Genomic DNA, 21,812 nt, shown 5'->3' with positions numbered 1-21,812 from the left:
TGTAAAACACGAATCAATTACAAACACTACAAAACAAAGAACGTAACGAAAACCAAAACAGCCTATACTGGTGTAAATAAACACAGAACAAGGACATCAGGACACTAAGGACAATCACCCACGAAACACTCAAAGAATATGGTTTCCTAAATATGGTTACCAATCAGAGACAACGATAAACACCTGCCTCTGATTGAGAAACACTTCAGACAGCCATAGACTAAACTAGAACACCCCACTAAGCTACAATCCCAATGCAAACACACCACATACAAAAACCCATGCCACACCCTGGCCTGACCAAATAAATGAAGACAAACACAAAATACTTCGACCAGGGCGTGACAAAATCCAAATATCCAAATAACTTCACAGATCTTCATTGTAAAGGGTTTAAACACTGTTTCCCATGCGTGTTCAATGAACCATAAACAACTAATGAACATGCACCTGTGGAACAGTCGTTTAGACACGAACAGCTTATGACGGTAGGCAATTAAGGTCACAGTTATGAAAACTTAGGACACTAACGAGGCCTCTACTGACTCTGAAAAACACCAAAGAAAGATGCCGACGGTCCCTGCTCATCTGCGTGAACGTGCCTTAGGCATGCCGCAAGGAGGCATGAGGACTGTAGATATGGCCAGGGCAATAAAATGCAATGTCCGTATTGTGAGACGCCCAAGACCACCAGCCATACTGCTCGTTCTGTGCATGATATCCTGCAAGACAGGAATGTCAGTGTTCTGCCATGGCCAGCCGAAGAGCCCAGATCTCAATCCCATTGAGCATGTTTGGGACCTGTTGGATCGGAGGGTGAGGGCTAGGGCCATTCCCTCCAGAACTTGCAGGTGCCTTGGTGGAAGAGTGGGGTAATATCTCACAGCAAGAACTGGAAAATCCGGTGCAGTCCATGAGGAGGAGATGCACTGCAGTACTTAATGCAGCTGGTGGCCACACCAGATACTGTAACTTTTTATTTTGACCCACCCCCCTTTGTTCAGGGACACATTATTCCATTTCTGTTAGTCACAAGTCTGTGGAACTTGATCAGTTTATGTCTTAGTTGTTGAATCTTGTTATGTTCATACAAATATTTACACATGTTAAGTTTGCTGAAGATTAACACAGTTGGCAGTGAGGGGATGTTTTTTTTTTTGCTGAGTGATTATATATATAAGCGTTTACTCCTCCTTCGATGGTACTTTTATGATCTTCTGCTCACCAAATGACGATGCTTTAACAATCCCAAATTAAATCCAATGCATTGACCAAAAAATGGTAGCTTTAAAAAAAGGGTAGTTTTAACACTCAATCAGTGCAGTGGTCTTTAAACATGATTTCCACAGGTGTCTGTGCTAGCATTACTATGAAGCAGGCCCCCATCAGCCATGCACCCAAAGTGATTGAATCCACTATGAGAGTGGGAGGCAGGGGACGTGCAATCACTGCACTAGGTTCTAAAGTAAACATGGTCATTGTTATCACTGGGGGAGGGTTGAGGTCTTTAGTGTGATTTGGTTTGAGAGCCATAACAGATGCATACTGGCAGCTAGCAGGGTAAATATATCGGGAGAGGAGAGAGGAAAGAGGGGCCCCTGAGTAAAGGGGTTTGTTGTGCCTGTTTAACAGGAGATAATGCTTTTAACCAATTTTGTGCCTGATGGACAATTATGCAATGTAGGGATAGATGGAGGTGGGCTTTGTTCACATGCATATTTTCTTCACATGCACACAAACACACAGGCACACACAGGCTCACACGTATACACAGAGGCACTCACAAACAATTTCCTCTGTTGCATAGTGGTGCCAGTGCACATGACACCCCGTTGTTTTTGGCGATGGTAGTGCTGAATACTAGAGTGCTGTAGTAATATGTCTGTGTCTATTCTCTATTATTGTTAATGACTGATATCAGTTCTGCAAGCAGTCTCCTTGGACAAGAAGGGGCCTTAAGGAGGGTTGGTCCCAAAATCCTCTCTATGGCCCCAGACAGTCCTTTCTATGGCCCCACACTAGCCCCTCTCCAGCCCCACACTAGCCCCTCTCCAGCCCCACACTGGCCCCTCGTCAGCCCCACACAGTCCTCTCGTCAGTTCTCTCGTCACACTGCCACTTGTCAGCCCCACATAGTACACTCGTTTGGCCAAAACAGTCCTCTCGGCAGCACCACACAGTTCTCTCGTCAGCACCACACAGTTCTCTCGCCAGCCTGACACAGTCCTCTTGTCAGGCACACAATCCTCTCGTCAGGCCCGCACAGTCCTCTCGTCAGGCCCCCACAGTCCTCTCGTCAAGCTCGCACAGTTCTCTCGTCAGGCCCGCACAGTCCTCTCGTCAGGTCCGCACAGTCCTCCCGTCAGCCCCACACAGTCCTCTCGTCAGTCCCACACAGTCCTTTCGTCAGCCCCACACAGTCCTCTTGTCAGCCCCACACAGTCCTCTCGTTAGGCCCACACAGTCCTCTCGTTAGGCCCACACAGTCCTCTTGCCAGCCCCACACAGTCCTCTCGTCAGGTCCGCACAGTCCTCCCGTCAGCCCCACACAGTCCTCTCGTCAGTCCCACACAGTCCTCTCGTCAGGTCGGCACAGTCCTCCCGTCAGCCCCACACAGTCCTCTCGTCAGTCCCACACAGTCCTTTCGTCAGCCCCACACAGTCCTCTTGTCAGCCCCACACAGTCCTCTCGTTAGGCCCACACAGTCCTCTCGTTAGGCCCACACAGTCCTCTTGCCAGCCCCACACAGTCCTCCCGTCAGCCCCACACAGTCCTCTCGTCAGTCCCACACAGTCCTCAGCCCCACACAGTCCTCTTGTCAGCCCCCACAGTCCTCTCGTTAGGCCCACACAGTCCTCTCGTTAGGCCCACACAGTCCTCTCGTTAGGCCCACACAGTCCTCTTGCCAGTCACAGTCCTCTCGTCAGGTCCGCACAGTCCTCCCGTCAGCCCCACAGCGTCAGTCCCACACAGTCCTCTCGTCAGCCCCACACAGTCCTCAGGCCCCCACACAGTCCCTTGCCAGCCCCACACAGTCCTCCCGTCAGTCCCACACAGTCCTCTCGTCAGGTCCGCACAGTCCTCCCGTCAGCCCCACACAATCCTTTCGTCAATCCCACACGGTCCTTTCGTCAGCCCCACACAGTCCTCTTGTCAGCCCCACACAGTCCTCTCGTTAGGCCCACACAGTCCTCTCGTTAGGCCCACACAGTCCTCTTGCCAGCCCCACACAGTCTTCACGTCAGCCCCACACAGTCCTCTCGTCAGTCCTCTTGTCAAGCCCACACAGTTCTCTCATCAGCCTCTGCTCAGCCATGTTATTATGCTGTTATCTCTGCTGTAGACCACAATCTCATGAGAGAGGAAAGCAGTCACAGCCAAGCCCAACACAAACAAGGGAGAGGATCGATTAAAATAAATACAACTCAGCTGTTGTCAACTGTTTCCAAAAATGCACCCTATTCCCTCCCTACAGTATATTGTGCACTGCTTTTGACAAGGGCCCATAGGAGTGAGTTGCCTTTAGGGTGCCATTTGAGATGCAAGCCTTGGTCTCACTGTTTAAGAGCCTCTCCATGTTTCCCAAGAATTCAGGAGTGGAATAGGGTTCTTGGCAAAGAAAATACAACATTTTGGAAATTGGACACATATGTACTGTAAGGTCCAAGCCAAACCACGTTTCATGTCGTAGTTGTTTGACCATGGGAGAATGTTATTTTCTGGGACTGATTTGTTTTATTTTATTGATGTACTGCACAACACAGTTCTCCAATTCCCTCTCATCAAAATGTCATTCCTTACTAGGAATATTTCCACATCATTTGTTTTCTTGGCATTGGAACATGATAAATCTTTAAAGACATTTATGGGAATAATGCTGGACTGTCCCTTCATGATGCATGAAATCATGAAAATAATATCTAGAGAAAGGTATCTCTTTGTCACAACTTCCACCGAAGTCGGCTCCTTTCCTTGTTCGTGCGGCGTTTGGCGATCGACGCCACCGGCTTTCTAGCCACCGCCGAACCATTTTTCATATGTCCATTTGTTTTGTCTTGTTCCATACACACCTGGTTTTCATTCCCCAATCAATCTACATGTATTTAGTCCTCTGTTCCCCATCATGTCTTTGTGTGTAATTGTTCATTGTTAACGGTGTATATTCACGCTCAATACTTTTATAGTTTATGTTCCGTGTTTTTGGGCACTTATGTCATTTTTTGTGCCTAATGTTGAACAGAATAAAAGTGCGCCTGTTTACTCTGCTCTAAACGAAAGATAATCCAATAACCTTACATAGACAAATAAGGATAATGAATGAAAATAGATTTAATAAGTAGTTCCAATTGAATTATATATCAGTGGTCTGTATTATCCTCATCTGGGGCCAAATACATGGCATTTAAACAGGACTAACTCAGCCACCTCTCCAAAAGACAAACACTCTTCAGGCTGCTACTGCCTTTCTCTCTCCCTCGCCTTCTTAAACAGCTTTAACCACTCCACTCCTCTACATACAATGCTCACACTGCCACTCGAGCTACTATCTCTAAAACCCCAATCCTGTCTCTAAAGCCCAATACAATGTCTCTAAACCCCAATCCTGTCTCTAAAACCCAATACAATGTCTCTAAAACCCAATACAAGGTCTCTAAAACCCAATCCTGTCTCTAAAACCCAATCCTGTCTCTAAAACCCAATACAATGTCTCTAAAACCCAATCCTGTCTCTAAAACCCAATACATTGTCTCTAAAACCAAATCCTGTCTCTAAAACCCAATACAATGTCTCTTAAACCCAATACTGTCTCTAAAACCCAATGCACTTTCTCTAAAACCCAATCCTGTCTCTAAAACCCAATACAATATCTCTAAAACCCAAACCTGTCTCTAAAACCCAATACAATATCTCTAAAACCCAAACCTGTCTCTAAAACCCAATACAATGTCTCTAAAACCCAATCCTGACTCTAAAACCCAATGCCCTTTCTCTAAAACCCAATCCTGTCTCTAAAACCAATACACTGTCCCTAAAACCCAATCCTGTCTCTAAAACCCAATACAATGTCTCTATAACCCAATACAATGTCTCTAAAACCCAATACAATGTCCCTAAAACCCAATCCTGTCTCTAAAACCCAATACAATGTATCTAAAACCAAATCCTGTCTCTAAAACCCAATCCTGTCTCTAAAACCCAATCCTGTTTCTAAAATCCAATCCTGTCTCTAAAACCGAGTGGAAGAAAACTGTATCCATCCAGTCATTCCAATCCATTTTGTATCTGCACAGTGGGGAAGCTATATGAAATTGATAACTGAGTGTCATATGGGGAAGATATATAATAGGTTGTGACAGAGCTGTCAGAAAGCCGGCAAAGTAGGACTGGGTAGGACTGGGTAGGACAGACAGGCCAGTGTTCAGGGCAGGTGGTCCCACTATATTTGTTCCCTGAGTGAGGTGTCACAGAGGGAGGGGACTACTGCCACACTGCAGGATGGCTCTGTGCCTAGTGCTCAATGAGTCCCAGGGCAGATATGAAATATATTTAGGGAGTGTCCTGCAGCGCCATGGTCCACTGCACGCGCTGAGCTCAACGATTAACTCTGACAATTCTCCTCCAAGAATCCGCTCTGATTAAATATTTGCTGGCTCATTTAATATGAATGTGAATTAATGGCCAATCAGAGGGCTAGAGCCTGTCCTGTATGACTGATGGCGCTGCAATGACTTGGCTGACAGATTCGCCACTCTCACCACTACCACCCTCCCCTCTCTCCTCCCTTAACCTCCTCAACTGCTCTCCACAAAAAGTAATGCTTCCATTTTTCTCAATCATTTCTGGATAATACTGGAGGAGGTTCAGAGAGTGCAGCAACAAGGGCCTCTTGTAACTCATATAACCATTGTAATTGTAAACAGAATGAGGACACCTGTCACTCTCTACCCCCTCCTATCTCCTCTGGCTCACTGGGCTCTACTTCCGGCTGGCGCTAAGGAGGCGCAAATGTCAAACTCACCTTAGTTTGCAGTTTCGTCATGTAAAAACTGGCGCACTGGCATTTTCCAGCCCTAATGCCAGGCCCGACAATTTATCTGTCTAACATCAGATCACTTGCCCTGAGGTGGGAGGGGTTGCAATATTTTTGATGTGTCCTTAAAAACAAGTCCAAAAGTGACAATTTCATGCAGCGCTAATGGGAAGTTTTAAGACCCAGAAAAAGGTAACGTAGTTGATAATGGCATGGATTTTGAGAGGAGAAGCGCAGCCAGGGCGGGCTCTCACCTTTAGCGGGCCTTAAAAAACATTTGTTTGGGTTTTTTGCCCTCATGCTTTTTAAAATGTATTTTTTGTATTTAACCTTTATTTAACTAGGCAAGTCGGTTAAGAACAAGTTCTTATTTACAATGACGGCCTACCCCTGCCAAACCCGGACGATGCTGGGCCAATTGTGCGCCACCCTATGGGACTCCCAATCATGGCAGGATGTGATACAGCCTGTATTTTTTCATTATTCCCATACCTTATACTTCATTTTGCCTGTTTCAGAGTAGGCTATCCAATTTCTCTTTGCTAAGAATCTATTTTTGTTTCTTTTGGACCATTTTAATAGAAAACAATCATTTTCAAAGAGCGTCTCTCATCCAATTAATAGAAAAGTGTGTTCCTCCAAACTATCCCATCGTTTAATGCCATATCAACAGCAGATTCATTGTTTTATTCGCCTCGGACATCGGCAGCGATACAATTGACAGGAGTCTAGTATTTTGTATACATAAAGACATTGAGGCCTGCAGTACATGTGCACACAGTACCATGGAACAAGAGAAGCGATTTAGGCACAGGAGGTAATTGGGGAGACCGGCTCGTGGTAATGGCTGGAGCGGAATTCATGGAAGGGTATCAAATACATCAAACATGTTTTGATGCCATTCCATTTGCTCTATTCCAGACATTATTATGAGCCGTCCTCCCCTCAACAGCCTCCACTGGATTTATGATATCATGCTTCTGACCCAATCCTATTTAGAAATATTGTTGTTAGTAAAGCAGATTGGTTGTTTTTCATTTAATTTAATAAAAAATCAAACTTATAAGAAAGACTCAACATCCAATGGGTTTATGGTGAGAAAGTACATTGCTCGAATGCATTGCAATTTCGTCTGCTATTTCTGGAGAAGGGCAAATATGATCTGTGAGATGGTTCCATGATGTTTACATCTGTGAGCAGTACAATGGTGAGTGGACATTCCCCCTTTCTTTAATATTGGATCTTTATCCAGCAATTGTGGTGCCTGTAACTGTATTAGACAGACTGCAATTTACAGGCCTAACCCCTATATCAGTGCGAATGTTATAGCCTACATTTAACCATTTATTTTCATATTGAAGCAATACAATTAGAACAATGTGGATTGTAAATATGTTCAACGTATTTAGCAAATATGGGGCAGGCTATTTAACGAACTAGGCTATAATGGACTAACATTCTAATTGAAGTTGATGACAGTGCAATACATAAAAGGCCATAAATACACAAAACACATATTTAGCTATGGAGCACATTCTGATTGGCCAGTGAAGGGCCAAGCTTCTACACACCATAACATGTTTATTAATAAAAACCCATCCCTTTTACACCACCGCCAGCTACTGTGCCAATAATTACATTTCTGAAAATAGCAAATATATTTGTAAAACACCCCCGAACATATAACACTACTGCCAGCACTAAGATTTAACATTGTGTTAGGTTTGTTCAAATAGAGCCTACTGTTGAAGCCATCCAAAATCTGTTTCAATGTCTACTTTTGAAGTCAGTGACCACTCTTAATAAAATAATTTGACCTTGCAAATTTAGAAATGCTCTTATCAAGTAAAGTTTGAAGTTCAATTTCATTTTTTTCCATTACATGCTTATAAATGATTAATAGGGTGATTGTCTGTGTGTCTGTGTGTGTGCCATAAAGTACGCGACTACGGCACCTGGTGGAGGTTTGGAGCACCAGTACCCTTAAAGCCCCAGTGTGATCAAAAACATGATTTGCTATGTGTTTTATATATACTGTACTTCCACACAAAGAGGTTGGATTAATACTGTGTAATTGTGAAAATTATGATAGTGCCCTTTTAGTGTAAGAGTGGCTTGAAAAGACCCCCTAAAATTCCAGGCTGTTTTGGTGGGATGGAGTTTTGGACTGCCTGGTGACATCACAAGGCGATAAATTACGTAATATCACAGCATCTCTCCTCTTTCTAAAGATCTACTTTAACTGTACTGTATATAAGAATGAATATGTGTATATGAATAGTGTGTAAAAAGTATTTTTGTTGTCTTATTTTATTTAAATTTGTATTTATTTTATTCATGTTCTGTACTTTGTCATGTATTGTATGTTTTATGTGGACCCGAGGAAGAGTAGCTGCTGCATGTGCAGTAGCTAATGGGGATCCTAATATACTAAACTAAAGTATATACTAAACTAAAGTAAATTATTGCTTGAGAAATGTATCTTTGCTAAGAATCTATTTTTGTTTCTTTTGGACCATTTTAATAGAAAACAATCACAGTAAAGTAAAATGTAAAAGTTGTAGTGACCAGTTGGGAACCAGAGTAACCATGAAACGAGGAGGCAAGGAGGCAAGATTTAATAAAAAGTAGGTAGTTTGGAAAATGTATAAAAAAAAATCTGTAGGCCACCCATATAAAGGGGTTAGGGTGAAATCAATTCCACAAAAGGGAAAAATAGTTTCTCATGCTTTAAATTGTGGGTGAAATCAGGCAGCCTACCCAGACCACTCCAATCCTTCTTTTACTCCTGCTCCTTCTAGTAGATAGAGCCCAGATCCGGCTCTTTCAAATGGTCCTGTGGCACAAAAAAAACAGGGAAGAGTAAATATGTCTCAACCAGAGGAGGCTGGTGGGATGAGCTATAGGAGGATGGGCTCATTGCAATTGCTGGAATAGTATAAATGGAACGAAGTGTGTTTGATACCAATCCATTTATTTCATTCCAGCCATTACAATGAGCCCATCCTCCTATAGCTCCTCCCAGCAGCCTTCTCTGGTCTCAACTGTTTGCTTACAAGGTTCAGGAATTGTTGCTGTCATGATAGTCACCTCTTCAAATCAATAGACAGAAGTAATAAGCCAATCTTCAACATCAATTATCAATACTTTAAAAGCAGTTGTCCAATCTTTCAAAAATATGTGTCCATTGTTTAAAAGCAGTGAGCCGTGTTTAGCTGGTAAATTAAAAAGGAGTGAGATTAAAAGCCAGCAATATCGGTCCTTCAACAGTCCAGTAAAAGCATTTAAAATGTTTCACTTCCCTGTTCAGTTTGTGATACAGTCCAGAATTTGCTGGTTAACCGTTTGATGACACTTCGTTGTCACTAGTTACTACAGCCACAAAGTCATAATAATGGCTAAACCTCTCCTATTTTTACCATTTCAAATCAAATCAAAGTTTACTGGTTGCGTACACAGATTTGCAGATGTTATTGCAGTTGCAGCGAATTGCATAGGTTTCTAGCTCCAACAGTACAGCAATATCTATCAATACAATAACAATACACACATAATCACAAAAATATAAGAAATATGTCAGAGCAATGTCAGAGTCCGGAATATAAATAAATACATAAATGGTGTGTATAGACAGTATGGAGAGTACATGAATAGAAAAGGTGTGTACAGCAATAGTTATATAGGATGAGCCATGGGTCATGACTAAAATATAGTAAATACATATAAAGTGGGTAAAAAAACAATATGTAAACATTGTTAAAGTGACCAGTGTTCAATGTCTCTGTATACATGAGGCAGCAGTCTCTAAGGTGCCGGGCAGATTACCGGGCGATAGCCGGCTAGTGATGGATGTTCAGTCTGATGGTCCAGAGATAGAAACAGTTTTTCAGTGTCTCGGTCTTGGCTTTGATACACCTGTACTGTCTTCGTCTGCTAGATGGTAGCAGGGTGAACAGGCCCTGACTCGGGTGGCTGAGGTCCTTGATGATCTTCTTGAACTTCCTATGACACCGGGTGCTGTAGATGTCCTGGAGGGCAGGCAGTGTGCCCTCAGTGATGAGTTGGGCTGACCGCACCACTCTCTGGAGAGTCATGTGGTTGCGTGTGGTACAGTTGTCGTGTCAGGTGGTGATGCAGCCCGACAGAATGCTCTCAATGGTGCAAGTTTGTGAAAGTTGCGCCCCATGTTCAGCCAGGGGTAAACAACAGACTGCTGCGACCTGAATGGCTAAACGCAATACGCAACATCCGGGACTAGCATTCCTAGGCTTAAGCCACTCTAGCATGGTGGTGTAGAATGGTGTTTAAGAAAGTAAGTATATTTTCCCAATGTATTTTTAGACTTTGTCATTCAATCGCGACAAGGAGGAAATAGATGCCTTTGCAATCTGAATGGAGAATGTATTAGGTACGAACCGGCATACTGTACACTGCCTTTAAACGGTAAGACAAAACGACTGAATACTGCAATGTTGCAGGCCTTAGGACAATTATTCCCTCCATAGTAACACTCCAATGTTGACAGCGATGCTCCTGCGAGTAAACAGTAAAACCTATGGTGGAATGTGCAATAATATGGCCTTGTTCTAGTTCAGCCTTCGTCATTTCATGACAGGTGCATTGCGCATGTGACCTGTAACATTCTGCCATCAGATGTGTGCCCTTTATCTTTCTACCCAACCGCCCATTACCAGGAGTGTTCTGCCACAGACAGACAGACAGACAGACAGACAGACAGACACAGACAGACAGACAGACAGACAGACAGACAGACAGACAGACCCCCCTGAAAACCTGCTCGGACCTCTACACCTTAATTCCACAAACCATCAGGTGTAAACACATGCATTATAAGGACAATAGCATGACATAGCCTGCACTTCACTTCGACTATGTACTCACATTTCACTAACCTCATCACCCAAATGTTTCAGTCAAACACAACCAGGCCCTGCCTTGTCACTGAGGAACATCATTCATACTGTGTGGAGAGAGTTGGGACATGTGTGTGTGTCTAAACTTAATTTGACCTGAGCTGATTCATGATCTATCTTGATACCAGAGCTTAATATCTGAGTAAGTGATAGCTGTAAGCTAAATAAAGTCCATGTCAACAAACTAACATATGGACTGTTCCTGGTTCCTCTCAGTCCTCATCAGCTTACAGAAAGACAGAGCTCAGAAGAGTCCCACTCATAATAACCCAGAGGTGCCTGGTGTGCATCCCAAATAGCACCCGATTCCCTATACTGCACTACTTTTGGGCCCTGGTCGAAGGTTATGCACAAAAAAGGTAGTAGGACACATTTCTGGTATTAATCTTGTGGTTTCTATCCACACCTGGATGTGATCCACTCCACCAGGACGGTCCTGGATCGTACCCAGACCACCACGGGGGTAATGCAGACAGGGAGATTGGGTTGTTCGGGGTTTCAGGTGACACAGGTGCTTTGTTGATTTGTCTTGAACCAGACAGCAAGGCACGGGGGTGAGTGTCACCATGGGGGTTCTGAAAAATTCCATGGGCCTCTGGACGGTGTTCTGTTACCACCTCGGTGTGAATCCCCTCCCAGCCAAGTGCCGCTGTGGCCCTGGACAGAACAGAACAGAGAAGCCTTTCACAGGGATAGAGGACCTGGGGAGTGCGCACTCAGCCGCTACAGCAGGGTTCCCCAACAGGCGGCCCGTGGGCCAAATTTGTCCCTCGCATGGTTTTATTTGGCCCCCCAAGTTTTCTGGGAAAAATAATAATAAATTAAATAAATAAATAAACACACCAGGAAATCAACTCCAAGTTATTTTAATTTAAGACAAAGAATGTAGCCAGATCCTGATCTGAGACCACTGAAACAGAAAGAATAATGACAATCAAATATTTTCTCCAATTCAGCAACTTATACCATCCATAATGAAGAGGATGTTACCTATACTGCTAGACTCTCTTGTTGGCCGTTTTTTATTACCTACTGAAACATCTTGATTTACAGAAATAGAACCAGTGGAGATGCTACAGGGTAGAACTCTTGTTTCCCTTCCCCTTCCAATGTTCCCATTCCAGCTTCATTTAGCAGAGATAAAGAAGCCTGTAGAGCTCAGAGCTGGTTGGAACAGAGGACCACCCACATTGGGTTTATGAACTGAAGAAAACAACAACCACAGCCCAAGGATTTTCATTCACCCTAATGTGCTGTTTGCTACTGCTTCTGCCTTGATTGTGTTAAGATTTTGTTTTTTTCTTTACCTTCTGGTGCATGATGGTTGAGTGTTGCTGAGGAGGTGGGGAGGTGGTGTGTGTGTTGTAGGAGCCCACAGAGAGGATTAATGTGTCTTATTATACTTTCAGATGGTGAGCCTCGACCTCCTTCACAGACCGTCACGGTGAATGGATGGACACACAAAGGCACAAGGATCTCAGCTCAGAGAGTGAATTAAAGCCTCTTCCATCTGCACAGCGGGGGAAAGGGCCTCTGTGGAGCCGGGAAGGCACAAGCCAGAGGTCGATAGCGAGAGAGAAGTAATGCTGCTTCGGTGATTGTCTTTCAGTCTGAGCCACTCACCTTTCCTGCCATGGCGCTACGGTCAGCTCTCTGTCCTCCTGATGCTCTCTCAGTGGGAACGTAGAGAGACACACACTGGAGACACACTCTCCAGCTCCACACACACCCACACACCTCCACGAGGAGTGTGGACAGACCTCATGCAGAGATCTCATACACACACACACTCAGGAGCACAACACACCTTTGTTGTATGTTTTAGCCTGATAGGTCATTATTTGTCCCTTCCCAGAATTGGATTAAGATTTTATATTGTGACCCTCTCTGCTGTTTGATTGGACCTCTCAGAAGCTTTAGGGTTGTTGTCCTGCTGCTTTATGGTTGTGTCTCTCTGGGACGTTGTGACTGAGCGGCAGGTAGAGCCAGCATGGCTAGGTCTTTGCTGAAGATTCAGCGCTACTTCCGGAGGAAACCTGTGCGCTTCTTCTCCTTCATCCTCCTCTACCTGACAGCCGGGAGCCTGGTGTTCCTGCACTCTGGCTTCGTAAGGGACAACTCCACGGGGGCCAATGGGGGCCGGGACCCCCTGGTGGCGTCTGAGATGGGGAACAGGGTGGCCTCCTCAGATGACCGGCGGGTAGGGATGATGGGAAGGGTGTTCAAGGAGAACCACAGACCCACCCCGAGGAGGTACGGCCCTCCATGGATGAAAGGAGCTGCTGGGAAGGACAGCCATGATTGGAGGGCCCGGGGAGGTGACTACACAAGCAGCTGGAACCGCGCCCTCAAAGGACGCAACGCCAAAGATCTGGACGACGGACGGGGTGAGTTAACAGATTGTCGAGATGTACTAGTTGGATAGTACCTAGATGGTTTGTACTATTGGGACTCTTAACTTGATTTTACACATAACAATCAGTATCTCTTAAAAACACCACTGACTACAGTTAATTTGTTTTATAGATAGCCTGAAGAAATAAACAGCCAGAAGAAATAAACAGTACATTTTAGTGACTATCCTACCTAAGTTTCACCTTGAGTATTCGCTGTTCATTATGAAAGATATCCCATTATACACACAGACACGTGTGGATAGGCACATACACATTCACACTCAGTGTTGCTCAAGGTTAATGTGCTTCGATATTGTAATTGTATATTTAAGAGGCAATTGACATTGTATATATTTACTAGGTACCCAGATGCCACAGACAAGTGACTTGGAACCAAACCACAAAATCTAAAAATAAAATTAAAATTAAAAAATAAAATTATTTGAGGAGTGTCTCCATACCTGCCCATTAGGCTAATCCGGTCTGATGTTTGAAGGGTTCCAACTTCCAACAGAAGGTTTCTAAGTATAGATCTTTGGTAAAATCCTGCACAGCTTGTTTTCATTGGCCTTATATTGCATGTCCATGGCAATTAACCTTTCCCAAAAAGAACTGGCTTGAGCTCCAGTAAAGTGATGAGGATTCATTTAGCCTGGGACTCCGCATGGCTGGCTGCTTTGAACAGCTGGCAGTGTCAGGAGTGCACAGCACAGCGCAGTGCCCTGATTCGCTCACATCTAATCATGTTATCCTCCACATTGATCTTTACACTTCCCATACTGGACAATAAAGTATTTAGTAGAATTTATACCAGAGGACAGCAGTTAACTGTATAGTCATAGAAATATAATATGATCCTTCGTAGTACGAGGATAACTAGCTACTTATAGTAAGAATATGCATTAGAGAAATAGGTTTTACAAGCACAAGCACTTCCTGATTGGAATTGATTTGCACAGTGATTGTTGTTGTGGCATTCGGATGGAGAGAAGCACAAACATGCTTTATGTAGTACATGTCATAGAGCTACGGATTAAAAGATCTCTATGTAGTATCTATAATAATAATACTAATTTGGTGGGTGCTTATATTTGTCCTACTTCACTCATGTACAAGTGTGTATTATACACATGTGTGAATTGGAAATGTGCTTTTTAGCATATTGCAACTCCCCCTGAGACACACTCGGAGAGTGGGGTCACAAACAAGCTCAGCCATTATCAATGGCGACCCTGGAGCAATTAGCTTTAAATGTCTTGCTCAATGGCACATTGACAGATTATTCACATTGGATTAGAACTAGCGGCCTTTCTGTTACTGGCACAACCCTCTAAGAGCTAGGCTACCTGCCGTCGTGATTAGTGGTTTCAAAGCAGCGCAGCTCCCTTTCATCCATGACTCTTCTGTCCCTCAGTGCCAGGTCATGTTCTCTTCAAGAGCATCCACACCCAACCTGCTCCCCACTATAGACACATGCATGCATGCGCACACATGCACACACACAGAGAAAACACACACACTATCTGAAATAAACTTGAAGCAAATACTGTCGTCCCCTGTATCCAACCTCCTCATCTACCCTGTTTTAAGGAATAATCCAGCAAGTGTATTGTTGTTATCCAGTACAGATTAATACTATGTTTTAACATCCCTCATGAGGCCAGAGCATTACTGTACATATAACAAGATTATATGATCAGATAATAACATGATACGAGAGTGGAGACAGTAAGCTCATACTGTGGCGTCAAACTCAGAGAAGCAGATCATCTAAAGCACAGATTTCAGACCAAAGGACACATTTCGACTGTTCTATTGTCCATTGCTTGTGTTTCTTGACCCAAGCAAGTCTCGTCTTCTTATTGGTGTCCTTTAGTAGTGGTTTCTTTGCAGCAAATCCACCATGTCACCTAATAATCTCCAGTTTACAATTGGCTCATTCATTCCCCTCCTCTCCCCTGTAACTATTCCCCAGGTCGTTGCTGCAAATGAGAACGCGTTCTCAGTCAACTTACCTCGTAAAATAAAGGATAAATTATTTATTTTTTACATTAAATGAAGTCCTGATTCACGTAGTCTCCTCTGAACAGTTGATGTTGAGATGAGATGTGTCCTTTACTTGAACTCGGTGAAGCATTTATTTGGGCTGCAATTTCAGAGGTGCAACTGGTTTTTGAAAATTTCCAAATTGATTGACCTTCATGTCTTAAAGTAACGATGGACTGTCATTTCTCTCTGCTTATTTGAGCCATTTTTTTATTTGTATTGTTTTTATTTAACCTTTATTTGACCTAGACAAGTCAGTTAAGAACAAATTCTTATTTACAATGACGGCCTGCCCCAGTCAAACCTGGATGACGCTGGGACAATTGTGCGCCGCTCTATGGGATTCACAATCAAGGTCGGATGTTCTTGCCATAATATGGACTTGGTCTTTTACCAAATAGGTATACCACCCCTACATTCAGTATACCACCCTACCTTGTCACAACACAATGGATTGGCTCACACAGCGTTGTATGAGATTTTCAGTCTCTTGGCAATTCTTCTCATGGAATAGCGTTAATTTCTCAGAACAAGAATAGACTGACAAGTTTCAGAAGAAAGTACTTTGTTTCTGGCCATTTTGAGCCTGTAATCGAACCCACAAATGCTGATGCTCCAGATACTCCACTAGTCCAAGATGGCGTAGCAGTGAGTTGTCTGTTATAATTGTCTTGTCCCGTCCCTTGTAAATATTGTTTTTCTTCATATATATTTTTATTATTTTTAATCTCATTTTCTTATCTACGGCTGAACATACTCTCCTGCAACCCGCCTCATCCAATGTGGTATGGATCTGCTATTTTTACACTTTTGAACTGGAACCCCTTCAGCAGCTAGCCAGCTAACTAGCTACTAGCTAGTAGTCAGTTAGCCACTGCTAGCGGTCATCAGCGTTATCTTGGACTGCCAGCCTCAGCCCGGGCAACTCCTGCCAGCCTGCACAGCGCGATATCTACCCAGAGCATATCGGACTGCTTTTCGCTACCACATCTCCGGATTCCTACTGCAAGCTCTGAACCTTTACTCCGGATCAACACAGCTAGCTAGCTGCTATCCGGGTGGCTACTCCTGTCTAACATCTCTGTCCCGACGCAAGCAGCAGTTAGCCTGGAGCTAGCCTTGAACTAGGCCCATCTCCCAACTGAAGAGATCCATCAGATAATTCCTGGGCTTCAATACCTCTTCTGCAAATCGGCCTGGACCCTTTGCTGCCGACATGGAGCCCCACCGATCCATCACGACTAGTCTGCCGACATAACCGTCCGAGGGTGTTTCAACAGGCTGTCCAGTTGCGACGTCCCCCTGAGGCCCATCTGCTGCTAGCCCCGGCCTGCTAGCTCTCTGAATCGCCGTGCCTCCAGCTCGCCTAGCTACTCACTGGACCCTATGATCACTCGGCTACACATGCCTCTCCCTAATGTCAATATGCCCAGTAATTTTTGTCTTCTTTTTCTGTAGAGCCTCCAGCCAAGCTCAATATGCCTTAGCTAGCCCTTATGTTCCACCCCCCACACATGTTGTGACCGCACCTGGCTTAAATGGTGCCTCTAGAGACAAAACCTCTCTCATCATTACTCAATGCCTAGGCTTACCTCCACTGTACTCACATCCTAACATACCCTTGTTTGTACATCATGCCTTGAATCTATTCTTCCGCTACCAGAAACCTGGTTCTTTTACTCTCTGCCCCGAACGCACTAGACAACCAGTTCTTTTAGTCTTTAACCGTACTCTTAACCTACTCCTCCTTAGTTCCTCTGGTGATGTAGAGGTTAACCCAGGCCCTACAGACCCCAGCATCACTCCCATTCTCCAGGCACTCTCATTTGTTGACTTCTGTAACCATAAAAGCATTGGTTTCATGCATGTTAACATTAGAAGCCTCCTCCCTAAGTTTGTTTTATTCACTGATTTAGCACACTCCACTCTGAATCCTGGCTTAGGAAATTTCCACCCCTAACTATAACTTTTTCCGACACGGTAGAACTGCCAAAGGGGGTGGAGTTGCAATCTACTGCTGCGATAGCCTGCAGAGTTCAGTCATACTATCCAGGTCTGTGCCCAAACAATTCTAGCTTCTACTTTTAAAAATCCACCTTTCTAGAAACAAGTCTCCCACCGTTGCGGCTTGTTATAGATCCCCCTCAGCCCCCGGTTGTGCCCTGGACACCATATGTGAATTGATCGCTCCCCATCTATCTTCAGAGCTCGTATTGTTAGGTGACCTAAACTGGGATCAACTTCAACTTCTCTTTTGTATCATCTGAGATCCCCAAAGATTGGAAAGCTGCCGCGGTCATCTCCCTCTTCAAAGGGGGAGACACTTTAGATCCAAACTGTTATAGACCTATATCCATCCTGCCCTGCCTTTCTAAAATCTTCTAAAGCCAAGTTAACAAACAGATCACCGACCATTTCGAATCCCACCGTACCATTTCGAATCCACCGTACCTTCTCCACTATGCAATCTGGTTTCTGAGCTGGTCATGGGTGCACCTCAGCCACGCTCAACCTCCTAAACGATATCATAACCGCCATTGGTAAAAGACAGTACTGTGCAGCCGTCTTCATTGACCTGGCCAAGGCTTTCAACTCTGTCAATCACCGCATTCTTATCGGCAGACTCAATAGCCTTGGCTTCTCAAATGACTGCCTCGCCTGGTTCACCAACTTCTCAGATAGAGTTCAGTGTGTCAAATCTGAGGGCCTGTAGTCCGGACCTCTGGCAGTCTCTATGGGGGTGCCACATGGTTCAATTCTCAGACCGACTTTTTTCTCTGTATATATCAATGATGTCGCTCTTGCTGCTGGTGATTCTCTGATTCACCTCTATGCAGATGACACCATTCTGTACACATTTGGCCCTTCTTTGGACACTGTGCTAACAAACCTCCAATCGAGCTTCAACGCCATACAACGCTCCTTCCATGGCCTCCAACTGCTTTTAAATTCTAGTAAAACTAAGTGCATGCTCTTCAACCGATTGCTGCCTGCACCCTCCTGCCCGACTAGCATCACTACTCTGGATGGTTCTGACCTAGAATATCTGGACAACTACAATACCTAGGTGTCTGATTAGACTGTAAACTCTCCTTCCAGACTCACATTAAGCATATCCAATCCAAAATTAAATCTAGAATTGGCTTCATATTTCGCAACAAAGCCTCCTTCACTCATGCCGCCAAACATACCCTCATAAAACTGACTATCCTACCAATCCTTGACTTCAGCAATGTGATTTACATAATAGCCCCCAACACTCTACTCAGCAAACTAGATGTAGTCTATCACAGTGCCATCCGTTTTATCACCAAAGCCCCAACGAGACCTGTACGCTCTCGTTGGCTGGCCCTCACTACATATCCTTCGCCAAACCCACTGGCTCCAGGTCATCTATAAGTATTTGCTAGGTAAAGCCCCACCTAATCTCAGCTCACTGGTCACCATAGCAACACCCACACTTAGCACGCGCTCCAGCAGGTATATTTGACGGGTCATCCCTAAAGCAAAACACTTCCTTTGGCCGTCTTTCCTTCCAGTTCTCTGCTGACAATGACTGGAACGAATTGCAAAAAAGGACTCTGAAGCTGGAGTCTTATATCTCCCTCTCTAACTTTAAGCATCAGCTGTCTGAGCAGCTTACCGATCACTGTACCTGTACACAGGCAATCTGTAAATAGCACACCCAACTACCTCCATGTTATTACTTACCCTCTTGCTCTTTTGTACCCCATTATCTCTACTTGCACATCATCATCTGCACATCTATCACTCCAGTATTAATGCTAAATTTGTCACGCCCTGGTCTATATTTATTATGTTTATCTTCATTTATTTGTTCAGGCCAGGGTGTGACATGGGTTTATTTGTGGTGTGTTTCGTCTTGGGGTTGTGTGGGGTGTATAGCATAGTCATTGGCTGCCTGAGGCGGTTCTCAATCAGTCAGGTGATTATCGTTGTCTCTGATTGGGAACCATATTTAGGTAGCCATATTCTTTGTGTGTTTCGTGGGTGATTGTCCTTAGTGTTCCATGTTCCTGTCTCTATGTTAGTTTACACTACTATAGGCTGTTTCGGTTTTCGTTACGTTCTTTTTGTTTTGTAGTATTTGTATTGATTCGTGTTTTACGTTTTCATTAAACATGGATCGCAATCTACACGTTGCATTTTGGTCCGACTCTCCTTCGCCTACAGAAAACCGTTACAGAATCACCCACCACAAACGGACCAAGCAACGTGTCAACAGGCAGGTGCAGCAAAGAGAGGAATGGACATGGGAGGACAAATTGTTCGGAGAAGGACCCTGGGATCAGCCTGGAGAATATCGCCGCCCCAAAGAAGAACTGGAGGCGGAGAGAGCTGAGAGACGCTGGTATGAAGAGGCAGCGCGGCGACGAGGATGGAAGCCTGAAAGTCAGCCCCAAAAATTTCTTGGGGGGGGGGGCTCAGGGAGAATGTGGCAGAGTCAGGAGTCAGACCTGAGCCCACTCTTCCTGTTTATCGTGAGGAGCCAAGGAGGAGACCAGAACCGGTGTTGGAGGTGAGCGAAGCAGAGACTGTGAAGGAGTTAATGGGGAAATTGGAGGAGGGAGAAATGAGGGAGTTGCTGTGTTGGTGCTTTTTGCATGGAATTCGCCCGACGGAACGTGTCAGGGATTTGATGGCACCTGGGTCAGCGCTCCATACTCGTCCTGAGGTGCGTGTTAGTCGGCTGGTGAAGTTGGTGCCAGCCTCATGCACCAGGCCTCCTATGCACATCCCTAGCCTTGCACGTCCTGTGCCAACACTGCTCTCAAGATCTCCAGTACGCCTTCACGGTCTAGCCCATCCTGTGCCACCTCCACACACCAGTCCTCCGGTGGCAGCTCCCCGCACCAGGCTTCCTGTGCGTGTCCTCGGCCCAGTACCACCAGTGCCAGCACCACGCATCAGGCCTACAGTGCGCCTCGGCTCTCCTGCACTGCCGGAGCCTCCCGCCTGTTTAGCGCAGCCAGAGCCTTCCTCCTCTACAGCGCTGCTGGAGTCTCCCGCCTGTTTAGCCCAGCCAGAGCTGTCAGTCTACATGGAGCAGCCAGAGCTGTCAGTCTACATGGAGCAGCCAGAGCTGTCAGTCTTCATGGAACACCCGGAGCTGCCAGTCTGCATGGAGCTGTCAGTCTGCATGGAGCAGCCGGAGCTGCCAGTCTGCATGGAGCTGTCAGTCTGCAAGGAACTGCCAGTCTACAAGGAGCTGTCAGTCTGCAAGGAGCTGTCAGTCTGCATGGAGCTGCCAGTCTGCATGGAGCAGCCAGAGATGTCAGTCTGCAAGAAGTCGCCAGAGCTGTCAGTCTACATGGAGCAGCCAGAGCCGCCAGTCAGCATGGAGCAGCCAGATCCGTCAGTCAGCCAGACTCTTCCAGATCTGCCAGTCAGCCAGACTCTTCCAGATCCGCCAGTCAGCCAGACTCTTCCAGATCTGCCAGTCAGCCAGACACTTCCAGTTCTGCCAGTAAGCCAGACTCTTCTAGATCTGCCAGTCAGCCAGACTCTTCCAGAGCTGCCAGTCAACCAGACTCTTCCAGATCTGCCAGTCAGCCAGACTCTTCCAGATCTGCCAGTCAGCCAGACTCTTCCGGATCTGCCAGACTCTCCCAGATCTGCCAGTCAGCCAGACTCTTCCGGATCTGCCAGTCAGCCAGACTCTTCCAGATCTGCCAGTCAGCCAGACTCTTCCAGATCTGCCAACTTCCCCTCAGTCCCGAGCGGTCTCTGCCCCAAGCTGCCCCTCAGTCCAGTGGGATTCTGGGTGAGGACTACTAGGCCATGGTCGGCGGCGAAGGTGGACTATCCTAGGACGCGAGGAGGGGGGACAAAGACATTTATAGAGTGGGTTCCACGTCCCGCGCCGGAGCCGGAGCCGCCACCATGGACAGACGCCCACCCGAACCCTCCCTATTGTTTTGATGTGCGTCCGGGAGTCCGCACCTTAGGGGGGTTGTTCTGTCACGCCCTGGTCTATAGTTATTATGTTTATCTTCATTTATTCGGTCAGGCCAGGGTGTGACATGGGTTTATTTGTGGTGTGTTTCGTCTTGGGGTTGTGTGGAGTGTATAGCATAGTCATTGGCTGCCTGAGGCGGTTCTCAATCAGAGTCAGGTGATTATCGTTGTCTCTGATTGGGAACCATATTTAGGTAGCCATATTCTTTGTGTGTATCGTGGGTGATTGTCCTTAGTGTTCCTTGTTCCTGTCTCTATGTTAGTTTACACTACTATAGGCTGTTTTAGTTTTCGTTACGTTCTTTTTGTTTTGTAGTATTTGTATTGATTCGTGTTTTACATTTTCATTAAACATGGATCGCAATCTACACGCTGCATTTTGGTCCGACTCTCCTTCGCCTACAGAAAACCGTTACAAAATTGTA

The 21,812-nt window shown here is 45.3% G+C and overlaps 1 protein-coding gene across 5 annotated transcripts in view; it reads left to right on the top strand.

The window, feature by feature from the left end:
- The window catches only part of LOC135514028 (sialate:O-sulfotransferase 2-like), a 115,404-nt gene that overhangs the window by 26,220 nt on the left and 67,372 nt on the right, over nt 1-21,812 (top strand). For all 5 annotated transcript variants that reach the window (XM_064937163.1, XM_064937162.1, XM_064937159.1 and 2 more), the window contains one exon: nt 12,376-13,353. In XM_064937163.1, the coding sequence (XP_064793235.1) occupies nt 12,957-13,353 (397 nt within the window). In that variant the 5' untranslated portion in view covers nt 12,376-12,956. The remainder of the gene's footprint in view (nt 1-12,375; nt 13,354-21,812) is intronic.

This window comes from Oncorhynchus masou, chromosome 25, assembly GCF_036934945.1.
Source record: "Oncorhynchus masou masou isolate Uvic2021 chromosome 25, UVic_Omas_1.1, whole genome shotgun sequence".
Lineage (NCBI taxonomy): Eukaryota > Metazoa > Chordata > Actinopteri > Salmoniformes > Salmonidae > Oncorhynchus > Oncorhynchus masou.
The sequence above is the reverse complement of the archived record's forward strand: the minus strand, read 5'-3'. Positions and strand labels throughout refer to the sequence as shown.